At 38.8% G+C, this 23,386-nt stretch overlaps 1 protein-coding gene across 2 annotated transcripts in view; it reads left to right on the plus strand.

The window, feature by feature from the left end:
- The window catches only part of osbpl1a (oxysterol binding protein-like 1A), a 53,265-nt gene that overhangs the window by 26,791 nt on the left and 3,088 nt on the right, over nucleotides 1–23,386 (plus strand). Inside the window, exons 17-28 of one of the 2 annotated variants that reach the window (XM_015353841.2) lie at nucleotides 4,240–4,405; nucleotides 10,057–10,132; nucleotides 12,563–12,697; nucleotides 13,321–13,418; nucleotides 13,722–13,904; nucleotides 14,450–14,557; nucleotides 15,113–15,202; nucleotides 16,156–16,282; nucleotides 18,573–18,689; nucleotides 19,191–19,314; nucleotides 20,274–20,364; nucleotides 20,987–21,007. In XM_015353841.2, coding sequence (XP_015209327.2) covers nucleotides 4,240–4,405; nucleotides 10,057–10,132; nucleotides 12,563–12,697; nucleotides 13,321–13,418; nucleotides 13,722–13,904; nucleotides 14,450–14,557; nucleotides 15,113–15,202; nucleotides 16,156–16,282; nucleotides 18,573–18,689; nucleotides 19,191–19,314; nucleotides 20,274–20,364; nucleotides 20,987–21,007 — 1,336 coding nt within the window. The remainder of the gene's footprint in view (nucleotides 1–4,239; nucleotides 4,406–10,056; nucleotides 10,133–12,562; nucleotides 12,698–13,320; nucleotides 13,419–13,721; nucleotides 13,905–14,449; nucleotides 14,558–15,112; nucleotides 15,203–16,155; nucleotides 16,283–18,572; nucleotides 18,690–19,190; nucleotides 19,315–20,273; nucleotides 20,365–20,986; nucleotides 21,008–23,386) is intronic. The other variant, XM_006634049.3, reaches the window with a different exon arrangement.

Below are 23,386 nucleotides of genomic sequence, written 5' to 3' on the forward strand. Positions count from 1 at the left end.
TGGTGTAATTTGAGAAGTAATCCAGGGTCACATGGAAACTCATTCAGTGCATTTGGGTTACGTTACTTTGCTTCTAACCGTACCAGGAAGAGAAGTACTCCATTGACTGAGACTGCTTTGAACACACAAGCCTGCATCTACTGTAGTCTGTGTGAAAGGACATCCCTATCAGGGGACTGAGAATTAGGTTACAGCCATTTTGTTTTTAAACTAAACTTTCCAAACATATGTTTGTGTTTTGGTAGTTACAACTGATAACAGTATTCTGAAGATTTTTAAAATGGTCTATGAATTTACAGCATGGTAAAACTGGCTAAAAAGACTGAAAGACAAAAGGTGTTCTAAAATGGATTTTAATATTTTAGTTGAATATCAGTCCATCCCAGTCACTAGTTATAGTATTTCTGTAAATATTAGAAACAATTTTTAAATTAAAAGGACATCAGTTTTTATTTGTCTGAATTTCAGCTGAACATATGAAATCTGCCCTGATGAGCAAGAATCAATTAGCCTACTTTCAGGAGGAAATCCCAGAAAGCACTGAACTGAATAACTGTTCAGGTTCTTTGATCTTTTTTTCTTTTATTTTTTTTAACCTTTGATCAAGAGTTGCTTTGAACCATTGTCATCTTTAGGTAAAATCAATTGCATTACCTTATATACAGTTGATACATGTAAAGTAATAAAACAGGCCATCAGTTTGCATAATGATTCCACTGTAAGGGCAGGTGAGGTGACTAAGAAGGGGTTGTTATATTGTTAATCTTTTAAGACTCTGGAGTCTAAGCCTTTAAGATGGTACTGTCTCGGTGCTATGGTTGTAGTATTATGACTGTAGTATAGCAATTATTTAATTTTAATTAAGGAAATACATTTTTTTAACATTAGGAATACATAAAACCCATACATACTGTATATGCAAGCCATAATATGAATTTAAAGGTGCATAATAAGAGAAGAGGCCTCTATTCATTCCAACCAGTGCATTTTCTAAATCTGCCCATTATGAAATTGAGATGATTGCTATTAGGAAAAGGTAGAAGGGACTGCTTTTTTAATTAAAGTATTATAAGGTCCTGACTGGTTATTACAGTCATAATATAGAGGACTTAAAGCCTAAACTTAGGAAAGGATGTATTTATTCAACAAAGGACAGTTAATGCATTTCAGAAAAAAATCCCCTTTAAACTAACTCTGCCCATCTGATCTGCAGCAGTATCATCAATTCTTTACCTTAGTCCAACCTCCCTATTAATTTGCATGGAGTTTACCAAGTCTTGCCCCAGGTGTACCACTGTGCAAGTTACTGGACCTCAATGACCTTCATACAAGACATACTCTCTTTCAGATAAGTAACAAGACTAGGGTCACATTGTAAGACACTGTAGCTTCAGTTAAGTAGTAAATTACTTTTGGGAAACACATCCTCATTATTGTCATTGGCTTTTTCCTGATTCTAGAGAAAATTGACTTGACACTGACACATCTTTCAAGAAAGACCAATGTTAAGATGTATCTTAGAATCTCATAAAGCTATTTATAGATTAAAAAAAATCCTGGATAATTACTGCTCCACTGCCTTTGCTATCGCCTTTCCACCACCAGTATGTAACCATAATTCCCCAAACATACTGGGCAGAAAAGCCAGCATTGAAGCACACTTAAAGCTAAGAAAAACAATAGAAGAGCACATTTGCTTGGCTCATGGGTAGTGCCTGGAGTTTTATTTGAGGTCTAGGGCTCCTAACCTAGAGTTCTGTGCCTCCTTGTAGGCAATGTAATGTCGGCAATCCCCAGCTAATCTCCATAGGAACTGTGATTAGATTTACAATAAAAAAAATAGTTTTTTGGGGTAAAACTTAATCAGTTATTATTATCAATCATTTATTTGTTACAAAATAATAAATGTGCATAGAAATTTACAAATGGACATAGAGTACACACTACACGGAGAAAAAACACTTCATTAGGTTAATGAGTGCAGCCATAGCCAGCTGGTGTCCCGTACACCAGCAAATACAGTATAACTGATTTTGCAAAACCTGCAACTTTCTAAATCTTTTATGCAAGTGTGGGACCACACTCATCTCACTGGCACTAAAATCACAAAAACCCATTGACACTAGTGAGAGTGTCTTCAATTAATGCAAGGGGAAGGACAACTTGGAACACATCTTCATTCATTATTTGACAGAGACATTAGTCTGTGCTGATATTCCCCTGAAAAAAGTCGACCGTTTCAAGATGCACAAATCTTAATAAATGTCAGGCCAATTCCTGCAACAAGCCAGCTGAGAAAGGAACAAGTAATAGGTTTATTCCATGCTGAAAAAAATTCGGCCATTGAGCCTTCTTCAGGTGTCAAAAGAGCATTTCTACCACTGATTTAAACAAAAGCAAAACTAAAAATGATCAAAACGTCAATTTATCTGTAGTTAGTAAAGGATCTACTGTATGCTATCACACTCTTTTCTGATTTCAGTGTTTTTTATTTGCTTAAACAAAGCAAAACCTTTTTGTTGACGCATAATATACATGTTCCTGGTGATCGTTTATTGCCACAGTAAGTATGATACTATTGACTAAAATACGCTTGTGATTACATCATATCCTTTAGTATTTAGCATTAATGATAATGCTAGAGTAAAGGGATGATTGTTTAATAAGTGGCTTTAGAAGAGGCTGCAGTATCGACCTGCTAAAGGTTTGAAATTTGGGTTATGAAAAGGTTAATGACATCACAGTAGCATTAAAAGGCTTTGCAACTATTTTGCCAAAATGTGCTGAATTTCCACAATAGTAGCTTCTCTCTCACAGCAAACAAAATTACACAAAAAGAATACAGTACCAGGGATTCCTGCAGAAAAAAGCTTAGGCCAGGTGGTAACCCCTCACCCCCTCCACACAGCTGGATTACTGTACAGGCCTGTGAACTAACTAGCTGTCTTCTTATTGTCCCTAAACTTCATTATTATGAACAAGATGTAATTTGACCACAACAACTAGTGTGATTATATACAGGATTCAGCAGAGATGAAGATGTTTCTGAAATGTGTTGCTATTTGCTGTTTTCTGTCTGCATCAGTTTGGCTGTAGAGGCAGTATTTTTTCAATTAAAAAAAATGTGACTTTCACTCCCTTTATTATTCTTTAGAAATGATGTTTCTCATCAACTTTCACAAGTAACAAAGAGCTACAGTATTTGTCTGTGATCTGCTGGTTCAGCTGCAAAAATTCACTGTGTCTTTTTTTCTACATCGATTAGTAACATCGCCCTCAGAGTCCAAAGCCCTAATGCAGAAAATTTTTGAAAATTGCGAATTGCATACTATTTGTATTCATGTTTCTTTTATTCAAACAAAAAACACAGTGGTAAATTAACAGAATCCAGTGTCTCTACAACAATTTAAAAACTTTCAAACCTAGACTTGATGTGAAATTGACTTCTGAAATCTACCTTGAAATAATTTGTTTTAGTTTGACAGTACGTCTGGATCCCTATTCTACACCCACTGCCTAACGAGCACATTCACTTTAAAATGCGTCCTGTTTGCATAGCGATTGTATCACTGGAATTCCCTATGGCAGGTTTCTTTCAATAAAACAGTGTAACTGCTATGTAAATCCTGTGCATTTAATGGTTTGTTTTTGTATGTAGAGGGAATAGTCAAAACATAGTAAATATATTTAGGGGATTTATAACTTTTTTTCAGTGGTATATATTGATGTATTATTTCCCTTGTAAAACAATTTGAGATCAGGTATAGTTATGAAGTGGCCATCCATTTTTTACCTTTTGGATTGTAGTGTCTAAGGCATTGGTGAACACTAGACATCTTAACATTTTTGCCTTTCACTACCCAAGTTCATTGTGGTTTCAGGATACATGCTTTATCCTATTATCTCAAAACTCTTCATCTGGAGACATCTGCGTTTCATTTCAAATAAGAGTTTCTGCACCTTAATCATCTTTTGATTATGTAATGGATTTCTAACTTTGTATTCATTTTGTTCTCATCTTGATAAATCATTCACCGTTGTTTTTGAAAGAGTGCAGTCTCAGTGGATGGGCAAATATTGTTCAAGGATGTTACCAGGCACAGCCTACAAATGGAACAATATACCCTGCTCAGGTTTCCAAGTCCTCCACAGCGTGGAAGGTGTCAGTTGTTGAATGGGTGATTTAACAGCCAGCAGAGTCTCTCCATTAACATGTTTCCTTCTGCTCCTCTAATGCAGATTCAGACTCGGAGTGCTCTTTGAGTGGATTTGAAACTGTAGCGAGCTATTCCTTCGACGAAGAGACCATCCAGTTCAGCAGTAACCGCAGCAGTCCGGTCAGCATGTCGGAGGAAAACAGCCCTGACAACCAGGGGCCCCAGTCCAATGGGATCAAGAAACACAGGTAAGGCAACAGGTGTTAACATCTCCAGACGTGGAGCTTTCTGCTCATGGAAGCTTAAACTGACCTGTAATTAAAAGTTTTTTTTTTGGTTCTCTATTATGACCACTGGGGGAAAAAAATCATGAGATTCTCTGGACTCCACAGCATTTTTAAGAGCTTGTATTTTCTTGGTTTTGTGCAAATAATACACTACTACAAATTAGCTTTGCTACAAGTGTGGAGGTTGTGTTTTTATTTCAGATATATGAAGTTCGTTAAGAGTCTCTGCAGGTTTTGAAAAGTTAAATACAACACTTGAGCAATAGAAAAGAAATATTCCATTGCCTGCTACCGCAATTTAATGAAGTGTAATAGATATCGCTCTCCAGCATCAGTGTCCTTGGAAACAGTTTACTGTACTGTTTCCATTGTCCATGTGGAAATCCTTTTAAGTTACAGTACAGCAATTCAGATTTTTCTGATAATTTCTTTGCTATGTTAGTTGTGGTCATTCTTTTTTTTTTGTTTGTGAAAATGTCAGGTGGTCTATAAGTAATTTAGAGTAACTGCTTGTGTGAGGTTGAAGATAGCAGGGCCTACAAAAAAAAAAGAGAGAGAACAAGCCGTATGTAGGACACATAAATCATTAATAAGCTTGCAGTGTAATGCAGTAATTCTGGTACTTCAGAGAGACCTTGTGATGACTGATGGTAAATGTGCATTCTGTGTAGGGCAAGTAGTGTTTACTATTTAGGGCAAGTTTTTAATTTTTTGTTTGCTTTTCGCCAAAATGCATGCTGATACTCACAGCTTTAAACCTTTTATAATTTGTAACAATATCTTCAGGTTTTATAGGACTCATGAAATCAACAGCTGGGAAAATCTGTGTGACTTTCTCTCACTTAGCTAACAGTTCGTTCAGTCATATTAAGATGTTCTGGAATGCAAACCTGCTGGACTGCACCAGGTCTCCTCTAGGCCGGGTTCGGGAACCCAGGGTTTAAAAGTGGTTTAAATTGATTGATTGATTCCTATTGATTGTCTATCTTGTTGAAGCCCCCCTGAGTCTTGTGCACATTTTAAAAGCAAGGGAATGAACTAGAGACCATGATGCACCCCAGCTATAAGGTGGTTACACAACTGACATGTGTGTGGCATGACATGACAGAAGACACTTTCCTGGTAATTTGAATAGAGCTTCATAAGGGAGGAGCTCAGGGGAGGAAGCTTCTGAAATTAGCTGACTTATGACGCTTCTTTTGAGGAATTGCAAGCAGTTGGTAGCATTTCCTGATCTTAAGAAATAACTAGGAACTTACAGAGTTGGTAGTTCTTGGAAAGAAACAGGAAAGTCACAGTAAATCTGTGAAACACTGAGTACATGTAATAGCTTAAAACCTCCATCTTCAGTGCTGCATCTCAAGAATCTAAGATCAGTTTTGAATGAAAAGAAGCAGGTTGGTCCATCTAGCTGTCTTTTCAGTAATTTATCCAAGTATCTACAGTGAGTTTGTAAAGGACACCAGGGTATCTGCTTCAACAATAATGCTTGACACCTTGTACCATGCTCCTACTGCCCTCTTAGTAAAGCAGTGCCTCCTGCTGTGTGTTGTAAATGCACTTCCACACAGCTTTCCCTTGAGCACTCTAGTTCGTGCTTCACTGTTGCTTCTCAGGTTGGCACTGAGCTTTTTAAATATCTACTTACGCATCAGGAATTAAAGACATGTAACCCACGGAGGAGTTATGAATGCATTAATATTCTGGCCACCTTTTGCATTCATAATCATAGTAATATTATCTAAGTTATCATCATGATGTGGGTTTATCCTGGACTCTGTTTAGCACCTATTAAAAATAAGAATTTTCAACTAGTTTATAACCACATTTTGCATCTTTTTAGAGGACACGCGATGGTCCGGCCAGAGAATTCTCTTTTCCTGCTGGCAGTGCCTCGGCACTCAGATTTCAATACCTCCTAGCATTTAGTATTGTGACTCACGTAAAATGCTACAATGTGAATTGCTGTCTTTCCATGGCAAAATGCAAGCTAACCAGCCCTAGTTAATGCTTGCAAAGCCACACCCACTACAGTTGGAAAATATCCCCTAAATGTATAGAGTAAGGATAACAAATGGATTAGAAGGACAGGGCTCTTCTGTGGTTGCCTTGAATAGAAAAACACTCTTGTTGTTCAAAATGAATGAAGAACTAGCTAGAGCTTACGAGGTACTGTATATGGCAAAAGCATGAACTACTGGCCTTGAACCTAACCATAGTGTTTAAGAATCTTCAGTGTTACAGTATCATTCTGATTGATGCCTCATTTATATAACCAACGGCTTAGTTTTTCTTTGCTTCAAATTTTGAATAATTCTCATTCCTTAGAACAGCTATTTTCTTCTCCGTCATAGAGACACAGTGAAAGGAGGGTGACACCATAGTCCAAGACTGCATCTTCTGGCTTGTAGTGTCATCGACATATATTTAACTTTAGCTTTTGTTAACTATAGTAAATTGATTGCTCAAGGACACAGTTTTAGTAACACTTGAAAGATGTTTTATTCTATAAAAATGTTTTGTGCTTCCATTCATTATACATCTGAGTAACTGTATCAGTATGTAAATTAACATTTCCTAGTAATCATGAATGCATTACAAAGGTTCCTCATCTACATTTGTTTTCCATGCACAGATGTTCAGGGATGTTTTAAATTAAAATGCTTTGAATATTTTTAACAAACATTACTTGACTAATGTTCTTATGTTTTAGGTTTATTAGACATTAATAGATGTCTAGCTACTGTAGGCTGCTACAGTTAGATACAGTATCTCTTATTATCTGTTGTGTCAAGGTGAGCTTAGTGTGTACTGAAATACCTAACCCCTTCCAGATTAGGAGCACCTCCATAAACACTTCACTGAGCTTTTTCTGCCTTAAATACCAAGAAAAACATTTCGAAAGTCAAACACAAATTTTACTTCTCACACTCTGCAGTATAACTGTTTTATTTTCCCAAGTCATATCAGTGACAGGAAAATGTAAGGACAAAAGCATATACAGTAGACATTATTTTGGATTGTTGAATAGCATTGTGAGGTAAAATCTTAATGCTCTCACTTTCATTTCATTCTTAAATTTGTTATTCTATTAGTATACAATGTGGTTAATATTTCACATGTGCAAGTTGGTCAAAATTCTTAGAAAATTTGGCAGCTGGTTTGCCTAACAGCTAACACCACCATTAGTTCTTGCTTGATAGGAAAGTAAAGAATTGCCACAAACATGAGTAACACCAGTAACTGCTATCCAGCTGCTGGATTTGTTTGAATAAGCAGTAGCTCTGCTGTGCCTGCAGAAATTAGCCAAAAGTAAACACCTGTCCCTGCTGCTGTTTTCAGCTTACAAGCTGTAAAGGAGATTGTACAAGCACAATCAAGCAGGCCTGTATCTACTGTTCATGCATAAAATCAAAGGCTTTGGAGGAGTCTAGTGTAGTATAGAGGTCTTTCTCCATGGGAGCAATTGGAAGACAATTTCTAGTTCAAATGATTGATGTATTTTTGCCAGTATAGGATTTCATCTTGTGCCTTGTGCAAAGCTTTCAGCAGACACAGACCAAGAATGGAAATGAATAATATAGCAGTTGATTTAAGGCCTTGAGGAAATTGGTGTTTTCCTGTTTGCAATTAGACCATTAATCTGGTCCATTCAATGGTCTTAAATTTAGTTATTTTCAAAAGTAAAGACTAGATTCGCAAGCCTTTTATTTTTCCTAGCTTCTATCTGAACACAAACCCAAGACCCAAAGAGTGGTTTACTATTTCTGGGACCAAACAATTGCAGTTATTATTTTAGAATTTACTGTCTGTAGTGAAACACTGTAATGAGTTAATGGAGGGAAAACCATTAAGTGGGAGAATGTGAGTAGAATAGGAGCAAGCCCTCTTCCATTAGAAAAAGACTTTCCTTCAATATTTAATTAGAAAGCCTGGTCTTACATTTTAACAGACTTAAAGGCATGTTGAAATCTTTCATAAAACCCAGTCTCAGACCGCAACTTGTCCTGAGCTGGGTAAGTACAGTCATTTGTCATTTGTCATTTTAAATGGCAGATTTGTGACCTTCAATTTAGAGTCTGTTTTAACAAAGGTTGAGCTCAGTGCTTCTGGAATTACCGTGGGCCCTACCTCTTTTATTAAATTTACTGTAGGTGCTTCTTTTAGATCAAATTTTATTTTAGTGTCAACAAACACAGGACCGGACAGTAACAAGATAAACAAAAAGATAAGAAATTTAATTATTTCCCTCCCTTTGCACAATAATCGGACCCCCATCAGTTTCTCATTTCTTCTAGTTGTAGCTGCCCTCCAGATCTCCAGTGGGCCATCGCTAGCGTTGTTTCTCCTGCCAATGCAAAGTTCTCTATGTTCCTGAGGTACGACAGCCATTGCCATATCGGCAAGCTATGAGGAGCTGTGTGCTTTTGACTTTTTTGCCGCACTAAAACCGGTGAGCCAAACATTCTGTCGACAATGCTTTAGTTGAAATTACCTCATTACCTAGTCCCACAGCAAGATCCAGTGGTATGTTTCTTCAATTCATTCTGGACAGAATGCATATCAGGTGAACCCAAAAATGACCTCTGTGCACCACCAAAACATGCATGGAAGTATGTTTCCAGAGAGGTGCTGGGTTCCCGCACAGAATCTCTTACACAGTGTCCAATAGCCTGTAAGGATTACCTACATTAATTAGCCTATGGTTAGGAATTTAAGAAGCATTAAATATGTCCCAAACAGCATTTCAGTGGACTAGCCCTAAAATTATTATTTTATTAATTTCTTCTTTACAGATGGCTGTGTTAGACAGAGAATCACACTGGATACTTTTGTAAAATGACACTTCATTTTGTGATTCATACTGCAACGTTTACACCAGTCAATCTTGTATCCATCATAAATATCACATACTTAAAGATGATAAAAATAGATTTGGAGCGATTGTGCTGACTGACTGAAAACGTATAAAAGGTTACATTGCCAAGTTTAGCAGAGCGAGCATCGAATACAGACATGCCAGTTTATATAGTTTAGCCTATCTGATATTTGTTAGAAATAAACCAAATTATTGTTGCTATTTTTTGCAAGATTGAAACTTTTATTTTAGAAACGTGAAAGATTTCCATTTTGAACCTGACACTACAGAAAGTCTACAAACCACTGCATATACAGGGATGCATGATAGCCAATAATGCAGTGTGTTGGTGGAGTGTTGTATGAAATTGTACTTAAACGGGGTGAACTGAATTGTCCTGAAGTTGAAACGGACAAAAATAAAATAAAAATGGGACCAAATGTGCCACCAGTTTCGTGATGTGAAATATCTTAAGAGACCTGTTCAGAGAAAAGAGTGCAGTCTGTGTCTTTTTATTTTAAAATGTGTTTCAATATAGAAAGCAACCAGTTTGTTTTTTTAATACGTTTTTTGTTTTCAGGGCTATTCAAATGATGCATCAAGACTACACTGCGATTGTATTGGAGTAAAAGCAGCACTTTGCTGTATCCTGCAGTGACCTGGTCCGAAGTATCAGCACTTACTCTGCACATTATCGGATTTGAAATAAAGCCCAGAGATGGCACATCATAATTCTTGTATGTTTCTGTTTTAGAACGAGTTTACCTGCCCCCATGTTCTCACGGAACGACTTCAGTATCTGGAGTATCCTGAGAAAGTGCATCGGAATGGTACGCTGATCCTTTTTTCCCTCATCTTAACCGCAGTGGCACCTGCTTTGTTTATAATGACATGATTCTAAAAATGATTCCTAACATAGTCTTAAAGTTAAAGAAATCTCTTCTTTCTCTGTCTTTAATTTCTGAATTGCGCCATATGTGAAGGTTTGCCTGTATGAAGAATGAGCTTGAGGTTCTGCGGTTGATTACTTCAACAGCAGGAATTTCTCTCAGAAGTAATAACTAATATTGCACATGTTGGCAGGTTGGCTAGTGGGTGCTGCCTTAGGGCTCAGTTCTTTCTTCATATATCTGTGGGGAGTGGGCTTGTTCCCCACGGTCGCGTTGGTTTTCTGTGGGTGCTCCAGTTTCCTCCCGCCTTCCAAGGATGTGCTGGGCAGATCTGACTGGCTGCTCGTAATTGACCCGTCCTCTGTGGCCCTGCATTGAACGTGCCTTCCCTCCGGGAGGAGGGGCTCTCAGTCCGGCCTTGGTCCGCGCCTGACCCCGCCTGGAGGAGCAGCTCTCTGGTAATCAGTGATCGAGGGGACTGTGTTGCAGCACAGTTTAAGCTGCCTGTCTGTCATCCAAATTTAGATTAAATTGTTTTGTTTTGTTTGAATTCTAGCTGAAGAGGTGGGAATAAAAATGTTTCAAACAGCCATTCTAGAAAGAAAAGGGTGGCTTTCAGGGAGCAGGGGGATCACAGGCGACTCTGGAACAAAATATCACATGCTTTCCACATTGCACATTTCTGTAACCATGCTGCCTCTCATTCATAAAACTTTACAGATTTTATTCATGCATATCAAAGAAATCTCATGCTTTATTTTCTTACCATGCTGAAGGGCAGTTCTCTGTTGCAGTTGTTCCCAGCCCTTGTTTGGGGACGCCAACACCTACTGGTGTTCATTCCAGCCAAACTCCATACTTAATTGATTCTTTAGTTGAAACAAGTTGCTTGACTGTAACCACAACAAGCTTTTTTTCTTACTCATAAACTGGAGATGTGAAAAGCATAATATTTTGCAAATGCTAAAAAAGAAAAGGCAGCATTCAACATATTTTGGAGCTGGAAACAATGTTCAGAGTAATTCTGTTATTAGAGCAGGTTTAAAGGAGTATGAAACTTGAAGATGCAGATGTTCCAGACTCCAGGTCCAAAGTCGGGAATGAGCTCTCGCGCTAATAGAATTATCAAGGATGTTGTAAAACACCTTAGAATGGCCTTTGCCAAATCGCAAACGTAGAACTCGCAAACATACAGATTTTACTTCTGTCTTCCTTGTCAGGTTTTGTTGTGGTACAGTAGGTAGGTCACTTTTCAGGCTATCAAGGCCCATAGGGAAGGTTTTGTGGTGAGGCTAAAATTGTTTTATTTTGTTTTAAATGTGCAAAAATAGATGCAAAAGCTTAGTCCAGGTGATGGTTATATAATAAGTCAGTGATAACACAGGAGGATCTGTGAAATACTGGTTTCAAATCCCCTTCTATTTTTATCTGCATATGTCCAAGACCAATTCTGTGAGCAGACTTTAACCCATAAACAGTGACATAACAGTTGTCTTTGTCAATATGCAACTGCACTCCGAAATCTCAGATATCTTGGAATTTGCCTGGAAAGAAACTTTTTGTGTGATTTAATCAGATTGTGGTGAGAGCCTTGGTGATCCTTGCTGGCATTTGTTTAGGAAACACATTAGCATGTAGGCGGTGTCCATCTCAGAAAGCGGAAGTGATCCATCCTTCCATGATCAGAAAGCCACTTGTTCTTCCTATAGCAAGTTTCCCAGCGACCTTGAGCTTGTATACAGGGTATAAGGTTTGTGTGTTTGTATATAGGCTGCATAAGACGCATAAACTGGTGGATGAGAGAAGGCTCATTTGCTGATCTAGTTTGTATCTTGGAATGATTTCAAGAACAGAGGAAAGGTATGGGTTTCAGCAACATGGCTCAGAATTATTTGCAGATGCTGTGCAACCTGGAGCACCTAAAGTTTGTTAGAGTTACAAAAGGAGCCATGAGAGCACAGTTCCCATGGTAACCTGGGGAGCTTTCAGCAGCTGCAGTACTTGCAGATGCTCACCATGTCCTTCAGTGGATGGGAGCCCTTCTTGGACACTGTGGGGACCTTGAGCAGTGGGAGAGACCTCTGGTCATCCTGTTGCTTAAATCTATCCTTTTCTCACCAGAGATGTGTGGTAGCTCTTTATTTCCATCATTGATTTGTGCTTTTATAAATTTCAGAAATAAATCCGTTACTCTGGGACAGAAAGAGTAGTTGTTTTCTGGTCATGAGGCAGTCTTTGTTGATGTGAAGGAGTTGCGGTGAGCCTGCATGAGCGTGCGGCATGTCACATTTTCCACTGGTGGGGTGGCTGCAAGCCCTCGGTCTCGCTGGGCAAGGGGTTGACCAGGGCCCTGCCCTGCTCTTCCCACAGGAGCTCTCCAAGATCACCATGCCTGTCATCTTCAACGAGCCTCTGAGCTTCCTGCAGCGCCTCACGGAGTACATGGAGCACACATACCTCATCCACAAGGCAAACGCCAGCCCGGACTCCATCGAGAGGATGAAGGTACTGTAACACCACACTGTCCCACCTGAGCAGCTCCCCAGTATGCTCCCCACACCATCTCTCAGTGGGAAGGAGAGCAGAGCCATGAAGCCAGTTCAGAGACGGAAATTATTATGAGGTCACAAATGGTAAAGGCCAGGGGGAAATTTGGCCACGACACCGGGGTAACACCCCTACTCTTTTCGCAAAACACTAAGTCATTGCCTTGTCTAAGTCATTGTTATTTCTCAAGATGCATTTTAATTTGAAAACCATATTTGAAAAAATGAGGATTACAGTATAGTGTTTTATGTCTAAAAGTTCTGTAGTTCATGGAAATAAAGCAGTTGAACACTTTATTCATCTGAGTCAGGAGCTGTTACATGTCAGGGGAGGTTGTCTCTTCAGTGTCTGTTGTAATGAGTCCTCTGAATATCATCCTTTCCACAGATACAGTGTCCATTTTGTCATTCATGTTTTAATTAAAAGTGTGCATTCTGGTTCCTACAATATTTTATTTAAATACACTGAACATAAAAGACCTAACTTTTCTTGTACTACACAGCAGCCAAGGATTTGCGATTGTGTCTGTTGCACATGAAGCTGAGGTGTGGCTGGCTCACGCTGCTCTGTTTTCCCGACAGTCTGTCGCAGCGTTCGCAGTTTCTGCTGTGGCCTCGCAGTGGGAAAGGACAGGAAAGCCCTTCAATCCACTCCTGGGGGAAACGTACGAGCTGGTGAGGTAAGGCAGAGCGTGCCGAGAGCCCTTGTTTCAGTCTGCACTGTCCACCAGCCAAGATCAAGTACACACCGCTTCTCGGACTCCCAGACAATTGAAATGTAGGTACTGTGTAGTTACTGTCGGGTTCCGGTCTTCCTTGCATTTGGTCAGTTTCTTCAGGGCATACAGTAGCTAAAACCATTGCAGGATTTTCTCCAGTCTGACAAAAATTTTTTCCCATAATTGTTCTTTTTGTAGTTGTTTCAACAAACCTACCTGCGATAATCAAAGCGGTTTACGTTTTTTTTTCTTCTTTGTCCCCAGAGAGGACTTGGGTTTTAGATTAATCTCGGAGCAGGTCAGTCACCATCCTCCCGTCAGTGCTTTCCACGCCGAAGGATTGAAGAATGACTTTAATTTCCACGGATCTATTTATCCCAAACTCAAATTCTGGGGGAAAAGTGTGGAAGCTGAGCCCAAAGGAATTATTACACTGGAACTTCCAAAGTGAGCCAGCAGTTTTATCCCTACTTCTTTGTCTGATTAAATGACATTTGTAGCAATAACTCGCACATCACTATGGCTGTGGTCAAAGTCAAAGCACTCTAGGTCACATCCAGTCCATTATGTTGTGCAAGCAGTAAGAGAAAATGTTCAGAAAACTAGGATTTCCAAGGTTCATTTTTAATTTGCCCCTTTTTTTCTTCTCGGCAGTCTCACTTTTATAGAGCCATATCTATAAAATAAAGGCAGATATGCCAAGCAATTAACTCATTTAAAGTTTTAAGAATCTGCCAAGAAGCCTAACAGACTGTGAGCTGCAGCAGGTGTAACCTGCTCTCCTGATGATAGGCTTCTCGCAGAGCTGTGATCATGAAGGATGCCAAAATTAGTGGTGTAGTACATAAAGAGGGTTGTCCCAGAGTGATTCTTTGTTTGGTTTAAACGGCAATGAGTCATTAAGCACAGCATGTTTTGTAAATGTTAAATTACCCAAATATCCCAAAGAAATGTGTCATGCAAAATTTAAAAGCCTGCACATTTTCCTATAGGTACAACGAGGCCTACACATGGTCAAATCCCACTTGCTGTGTCCACAACATCATAGTGGGACAACTGTGGATTGAGCAGTATGGGAATGTGGAAATAACCAACCACAAGTAAGAAAGTGTTGTTTATTACGTTTCACATGTCAATGTAGTTTTTCTTCAGTTCAGCACATAATGTTTTTCCTACACTTGTTCAAATAAGAAAGACAAGTTCAGTTGCCTTCTGGTCCAGAAGAGTATGTTTTCTTTGAAGAGTCATAAAAGGGAGTCATTTTTTAATGGGGGTAGTTTCACCTGAATTAAAGGTTTGGTGATTGTCGAAACAGAAAAGGAGACTAACAAGATCTGTTTTCTCACACAGGAGACTGTGTCCTAGGCTTATTGCTAGGATTTGTCATATTTTGCCATGTGCTCCTCCACCTGAGACACCTGTGACAAACATTTTCTGAAACTGTCACTCATAACAGCAATTTTATCAGCCACACTAAATAATCAAGGAATTACACCGATTGGCCTGCAGCACCAAACCACTGGAAGGCCTGACCCAGTGGACTCCAGGGCAGAATTACTTTTTAAAAACCACCAGGAAAAACATACATTTGTACAATGGAGAGGATACAGTGCTCATTTTAATAACTGACACTGAATAGTCTTTTTTTTTTACAGAACTGGAGAAAAATGCTGCCTGACCTTCAAGGCATGTGGCCTGTTTGGCAAAGAGCTGCACAAAGTTGAAGGTTATATTCTAGATAAAAGGTAACATTTAGGGTTTTACAAAGATTCAAAGATTTGGTAAATAGTTGTACATGCATTGGAATATTACAGAATTAATGCTTGTACAACAGTTTACTAAAGTTTTTACTTCTCCTTCAAATCACTTACTTGTGTTTCTTTAGTCCCATTTGTGCAATAATTGTTTCTATATGATTTTAAAAAAATATAAACATCTACTGTCTGGTCGTAGTACAGTACCTAAAATGTGAGGGCCCCAAAGACTACACAGTGAACAAGAGTTAATTTAGTTTTCTGTAGCAAAGTCCATATTCAGACAATAAGAAGGGGAATGTCATACAGTATCTAAGGTATTTAGTATGACCAAACTGTATAGGAAAGAAATGTATGTAATGGCACACAAACATACAATCTGTCTAAAAATGAAATGTTCTGCACACGTTTTCTACACGTGTTAATTCATACTCTTTCCTCTTGTTCAGCGCTGGAGACTCAGGGCTGTTTAAGGTTAAAATGACTAGATCATGTAGGCTCGAGAGACTTGGGCTGCAAGGGAAAACCTAAAAAGATAACTGAAAGAAATAAGATTAAAATTTTAAAGTGGCTTTTCTAACATTGACAGTTTAACTGCTCTAGCAGTAGGTGGCTTTAAGGGCAAACTTTGTAAAATTTATATGAAAGTACCTTTTTTCCATTTGTTAACACAAAGTGCTAAATTCGCCCCACATGTCCTCACTTCAAATGCAATATGCTGGCATTCTTAAGAAACAAAGGGTCATTCAGATTGCATGGTACCAGTGTCACATGCTGGACTACATCTTCTCAATATATTTTGTTAAGATAAGCTTTATATGGAAAAAGGGCGCAATGATTTGGAAAATGCAAATGCATTTTTGACTAGTTATGAAAGTCTTTATTCTTTTAGCATAAGACTGAGGTCAAGTCTTATGGCACAGTTTTACCAACTGTTTTTGCAGCAAAAAGAAGCTGTGTGCACTATATGGCAAATGGACTGAATGCCTGTACACTGTCGACGCAGCAACATTTGATGCCCACAAGAAAACGGACAAGAAGAGCTCAGAGGACAAGAAAAGCAGTAAACCAGTATGTATAAAATCTAAACACATCGACATCATAGTTCATATGATATGAATGTGACATTTGACGCTTAGTTTGTCCAATGCAATTAACAAAAAAAGAAATACAGACTTGACGTAAACTAGGAGTTCTTGTCTTACTTAATTCAAGTTCTGAACATATTTTGTTAACAGAGGTTGTTCTCTTTTTTTTCCTTATCTAAACCAGCTCTCCTCCATTTCGATGGAATGGAGAACTATGCAAATTAGGTGTTAGTCTTAATTTGGAATCTGTCTAGAACAGTATGTTTTTCCTCCCCAAACGTAGTAGACAGTTGCGACTTGCATATAGAATCTGTGTAACACTGTACCGGTGTTCCAGACTAAGGTTGCACCTGGCTCTCCCTGCCACAGCTGCCCAGTACCCAGCACCTACACTGTGGATGTGTCCCACAGCACAGTGACGAATGTGCTTCCAGGTGTGAGTGTAATTAGGCTGCCGAGCCCCCATCCCCTCCTATTTAATGATGGTTCTTGAGGTACTATTAATCTTCAGGCATAACCCTTCCTGCTGGCAAACTTAGCTGCACACAAAAAATCTGATCTTGCAGGGTTTTTTTTGCTTTTTATTTAGCAATGAAAGGATTTACAAACCAAACATAACCAAAATAGCAGAATAAACATTTGCCTACATATTTTCTCCTAAACTAAAATCAGGTTCCTGTAGGGAGATCAATTTTAATCCATGTTTTCCAGTATTTGCTTAACCTCTCTGCCTGCAATCCGAAAGAAAAAGTTATTTTTTCCATTATATAGGCCTCATCAACTTTAACCCATTGTTCATGTGTTGGAGGGTCTTTTATAAGCCATTTTCATGTAATTGCTTTTTTTACTAGCTGCTAGAAGAATCCCTAGTATTGTATATATCTATCTTTTACTTCAATATTATCAAAGTCGAACTTGCCCAAGTATATAACATGGTATATTCACATTTACTAAATTATTAAGAGTTACGCAGATTTCCAGTATTGGTGTATTTTGGGGCATGACCAAAATATGTGTGAATGAGTCACATCTTGCTCTCCACAGAATCTTCAATATTGTGAACTACTGCCTTTTTGGTTGGCTGAAATTTTAGGGCTGAAAAAAAAAATGGGTCAAATTCCCATTCCCAAGTCTGTGAACTTGTAGAGCTTTGTTGAAATCTACACGTATAATTCCATTGATCCATAGAAATTGTTGTGTTGATTTATTTTTCCCATTTTATTTTAATATATTCTGTTGAGTCTTTTTTCATATATTCAGTACTACTGTATAGCTTTGATATTATATTTTTCAAATTACCTTGTTGATATGCAGCTATAAAATGATCAAGCAGTTTATTACTATTCTTTATATGTGGCTGCTTTCTCCAGCTATTTATATAATGTCTGATTTGAAGATATCTATAAAAATATATTTTTTTTCCAGATTATATTGTTGTGATGGATCTTCAGTGTTTTTCAGATGGTGTTGTTTCTTTATAGTACATATTGCCGTAATCCCTTTTGTAGCCCAAATCTTAAATCGTGTGTCAGATTTCCCAGAAGGGAAATCCATGTTGGAAACTATCCATGACCTTGAAGGTTTGAGTGAAGGATGACATCCATTAGGGCAGCACAGTGGCGCTGCGGTTAGCATGGCTGCGACCCTAGGTTAGCTTCCCAGGGAGCTGTTTGCATGGAGTTTGCATGTTCTGCACAAGTTCTCGTAGGTTTCCTCCAGGTGCTCTGCCTTCCTCCTGCAGTCCAGAGACCGGCTGGTGGGTTAATTGGTTTTTGAGAAGAACTGGCCCTGGTGTGATTATGTGCATGTTTGTCATGGATGGAACAAACATGGGGCCCATGAGTACCTGGATGAGGCACTTTAGTGCCTGCTTTGAAATTCAGAACTATAACCTTTAAATTTGGTGTTTGCTAATCCAGATTTTTTTGTGTGCTTTCAGGGAATTCTCAGACAATTGCAACTTACTAAAAGAAGCAGCATCTTAACATTTTAACCATATTACATATTTTGAACATGATACCTGCTGTAGTGTTTTACAGGTTTCCAGAATGTTTTTAAAATTAAAAGGTGGACTCGAGCACTTACTGATATGTGTAGTAGCCATACTCCTTTGTGACCTACCAGACGTCAACCACCAATGGGCAGGAAGACTCTTTCTGCATGTTTATGTTGGCCACTGTCCTGAAAGATATGAACCCTGGACTCCATGTCAGGTGCACTGAATTTGAATCCACTGTGCTGGAATGCATCAGTGCTCTGTTTGTCCTTCACAGAGCTCCAGTGCTGAAGACCCTGATGAAATGCCACGGCCAGATGCTGAGTCTGTGCAGGTGATTCCAGGAAGTGAGCTTCTTTGGAGGATAGCCCCCAGGCCACCCAACTCGGCACAGGTGGGCGCGTCACACGCCTCCTCCGCTTGGGCTCTTTCACAGCTGGTTTAAAATAGTCACTTCATTCCAGGTGGAGGCTCATGTTGTTCAAGTATCCTAAAACGTATTTTGTGATTTGTCCAATTCAAATCACAAAATGTGTTTTTGTTAGGCTTCCCATATCAGTTTCATTTTACAGCCGAGCAGAGAAGGCTTTCCAATCTTTCATTTTGCTTTGCTTTAAGGTATCGCCGCTAACTTGAAACACAAGGCTGCTTGTGGGTAGACCTAAAAGTAATTTAGCTTCAGCACTGCTGAGCTACATCAAAAGCCTCTTAAACAATGCTCTTCAGAATACCAAAATCACTCATTAGCAAAGGGAATCACTCCTCCCACAATTTTGAATGAATGCCTATTTTGATTTGTCTGATGTCAAGATTTTTATCAGAAATGCTCCATAGCCTTGTGCTTATTACACAAATGGGAAATCTTTAGATTATTTTGTTGTCTGTTTATTTGTAGATGTACAACTTCACCACCTTTGCCATGCAGCTGAATGAACTAGATAAAGAAATGGAAGGTGTTATTCCAAAAACAGACTGCCGGCTGAGACCCGACATTCGAGCAATGGAAAATGGAGATATAGGTAGAGTGGCATTTTGTAACTAAGGGGCTTAGAGCAATGTGGTCATTGCATGTTACAGTGTTATTTCATGAACCCACAAAAGCTCAGGTAAAAACTTGTTAACCTTTCCACGCAGTTCTCACATATTCACATGGTTTAAATATTGTTTGGTGACAAATATTTTTATGGAAAGAAATTATTTTTTTTTCCCCTAATGTCTTTGTGTTGTCTTTATGTGATGGAAAAACAGGTTCTTAACTAACATAATATGAATTATTAAAATATTTTTTTCTAAATCCATGAATTTTACTATCCATATTTCAGTTATAAGAACTGGTTTAACTGCAGCTTTTATGAAGATTTAGTTTCCAGTAGTGTTTGGCTGTACACTGTCCCTCCCACCCCCGCCGCCCTGCAGCCTGGAACCTGGGACGTGGTGATTTGCACGTCTGGGCTCAACCAAGAGGGAGGAACTCCTCTGACCCTGCATTCCTTTGACACGCCACAGGCTGCACAGCTCAAGACAGAACACTGTGCACCTGCAGCGTATGGAGAGTCACATTCCCTATGACCCCAGGAGCCCAGAAGTCCCTGGCCTTCCCTGCCTCGGTGGAGCTGTGGAGCTCAGCCAGTTGTGCGCTTGTGCATGGCCACAGTCAGTCACAGTTGGCTAGTGACAGGGCCAGGTCGAACCCCAGCCTCAGGCCTGGCTTTCCCTCAAGTCTCTTCTCCCTGGCTGTGGTGGTGCTGGGGGGTGGGGGGGTGGTTCTGTTCACATTTTGTATCCATATGTTGTATCAAAATAAACGCCTCTGATTAAAGTTAAAAAAGTCAGAAAATTGGAAATGTTCACATTTTGAATTCCCGTGTTTGGCAAACAACACCGGGTGAAAACGTATCGGGCTGCTCCATGTTTTACAAGGGCTGACAGAAATGTTCTCTGCATCCACACCACCCCACCCCCCACCCCCACTGTGCAGATCTGGCAAGTGAAGAGAAGAAGAGACTAGAGGAGAAGCAGAGAGCAGCCCGAAAAAACCGCTCCAAATCGGACGATGAGTGGAAGACCAGGTGAGTGGACTTGTGGAATGAGGAAGGTCCTAGGCTTGTGCGGGATGGGTTTAGTGTTTGTTGCTGTGCCAGGGAATAGGATTATTCTCTGTGAGTGGTTATGAGATATTCCAGCCACAGAAATATACAACAGAAAGTATTTAAGGGGGCATACTGTAAATGTCTTTAAAAAGGGTTCTCTGTATCAGTTTTGTGAATAGTAAACTGCAGTACTTTATTTACATACTTTGCATAAACCGTTTAAATTTTTTAAATAAAAACAAAATTATTATTTCCTTACGGTTTGAGTACATTTTGTGACTTTCTCTAGGGGGAGTCCTTAACATCCGTTAAAACTGAAGTCTTGAAGTGGTCTTAAAAACATTTAAAATCAGTTGTCTCCTACACCTTTCAAAGTTTAATGTCTCCTATTAATATTTAAAAAGCTATATAAGCTTATTTCACAGGATAATGTCTATTACAGTATTAAACTTCACTGTCCTGTGAGGTTTTTTTCCATCACCATTCAAAATATTGTGCTTGTTCTCAACTACTGATATATTTACATTTTAAAATTTTGTCATTTATGCTGTGTGTTCTCCTAATTTAGTTCCCGTTGTTTCTCTTTTCTTTTCATGAGAAGAATCCCTGCTCTCGGCCCCAGGTTTGAGTTGTTTGCGTTATGGTTTGCTTTGGTTTGTTCCAAGTAGAACCCTGTGTCGTAGTTGCACTACCAACACTGAAGTACTACAATGGATGCTTTTGTTGTGCAGAAATAAACTAAAAACACCTCAGCAGCACAAAATGAGGAAAATAAAACAACTGGATCTAGTTCCTGGAGTTTCTGAAACTGGTTCTGTTCAGAAGATAAGAAAATATATATGCATCACAAATAGAGGTAATTGGATTGACTCTTCTTCCTCAAGAGATGCCAAAAATAGATTAAATTCTATGATTTTTTTGTATTTATTTCTTCCTTACTGCAAAGGAGTGTTCTTTAACCTTATTTCCTCCAACTGCATTGTTTCTTTGTGACTCTGAACCCTTGGAATGCTTAAAATTGCCACTCGTGTTGCACAAACTAGTAATGTGATCTTTCTGGTTTGTGTTTCAGGGAAAGATAAAGTTGTTGACGGTGTCAACTTCAGCTAACAATGTCCACTTCTAGGATTTGAACTAAGTGAAATAGCATGCACATATCACTGTGGTAATATGCTTGATAAATCAATTATACAGAGAATTAGATTCAAAAATAGCTCTCAATATATCTGTTGTGTATTTTAAAATGTTTGCTTAAGAAAATTAATCATCAATGATTTATATCGGGAAGTTAGATTTCGTACTGTAAGTAATTGTAGGGTTTGATCTGAGAGAAAGGGTTCATTAAGTTGGCTCCTTACATGCGGAAGCTGGGAAATGGATGTCTGTGATATTTCGAAGTAACAAAATAACTGCTGAATAAGTTCTAGTGCATTTGCAAGAATCTCTCCTAAACACAGCATTTTTGACAGCTAAGAGAGATTGTCTAAAGAGCTGCTTGTACATTTTCGGGAGCATTATAAGAAAATGTGCTTTTGCTCTTCAGAAATGGCCATTTTTGTAACAAACGAAATGCAGTTTATTGCACTTTAGTTTATAAATCTGCTCAAACCCTCTTAAGGGGACCCTGCCTTACTATCTCACACAGGAACTGACCGAATTGTTTTTAAAGCTTCTTCAAGCAGCCTGGTCTTGTTCCTTTACAGCTTTCTCACATACTGTATAGTAACATTAGTCCTTGGCTCGTCACTCATATGAGACCAAGAACTAGACCACCTGAGTAGGGAAACTTTCCCTCCTGAAGACTATGCAGACCGGCTGATCTATCTTAGACTTCCTCGATGGCTCTGTGTAGTATTCTGTCACAGACGGGCCTGGAGTAGGTCTGGCACCTGTTTAAATTCATTTCAGGAATGCCTTGCAATCGAGCTCTTGGGAGACTGTAACTGGGATTTTGGTGAATCTAACAGGTGTGACCATACTAATGAGCCTGTTCCCATCTTTTCTATTCCCTGGTGATTCACAGATTGCTGTCACTGGTGCCAAGAAAATCTATTTTAGTGCTCTTTAATGCTCTTCAGACCCTCTTGATAAATGTTTTAAGCATCTAAGAGAGTTGTCTCCACTGATGTGTTGTTTTAAGTTCGCAAAGATTTCCTTTGTTTTTTCCATGATTTGCCATCTGCAGGAATTGTCATTTTATAGCATCATAGGTTTTTAACACTGGGGCTGTGTTTCAATAGTGTTTTCTTATTTATTCGAGTAAGCTGTGTGAGGTATCAATACAGTGACTCTGATGAATGTTTGTACTTCTAGTGTACAAACAGAGACTGAAGCTACTAGCAACCAGAGAATCTAGATAGAACAAATGTCTTGTTTGTAAACATTCTTCTGTTCAGAATGGGGAGGTAATCGAGTGATTGTACAACATGTTCAACCAGAACAAAACTAATTCTGCACTACTAAAGCATCTGTGTAGTACTTTATAACTAACCTTTGCTATAGTAACTTGAGAAGAATAAAGAGCCCAAGTAGATGGTAACTTCAAATCCTTTTCTAATACATGTGCAGTACTGTATATGGTTGTTAATTTAAAAGCATGTGCTATATAACCCAATCAAAACAATATGTGTTTTGTATGTACTTTTTACTTTTTAGGACTATCTATACAGTTTATGAAGTTTTCTCATCTTCTCCTAATGGTCCTTTTTTCTCAGAATGAAAAAGCTAATTTTAAATATAGAAAGGTGGAGCTATTTACTTACATGAAAGTCAGAACCAATATTATAAAAGTAGAAATGTTAAAATAACTTCCTAGTCCCCTTAACTTCTGGCCTTTTTAAAGAGGAAGGTCCTTTTCTAGTAATCATTGCTGATTTTTAGGCCTGACATTCAGCACAACATAAGCAAGAGATTAAGAGTTCTGTTCTCAGAGTACTGAACACTGCAGGTCATGCAGAGCCATGAATAATTCAAGCCTCCTGAATGTTTCTGGGTGAGTGCT

This window comes from Lepisosteus oculatus, chromosome 6, assembly GCF_040954835.1.
Source record: "Lepisosteus oculatus isolate fLepOcu1 chromosome 6, fLepOcu1.hap2, whole genome shotgun sequence".
NCBI classification, from domain to species: Eukaryota; Metazoa; Chordata; class Actinopteri; order Semionotiformes; family Lepisosteidae; genus Lepisosteus; species Lepisosteus oculatus.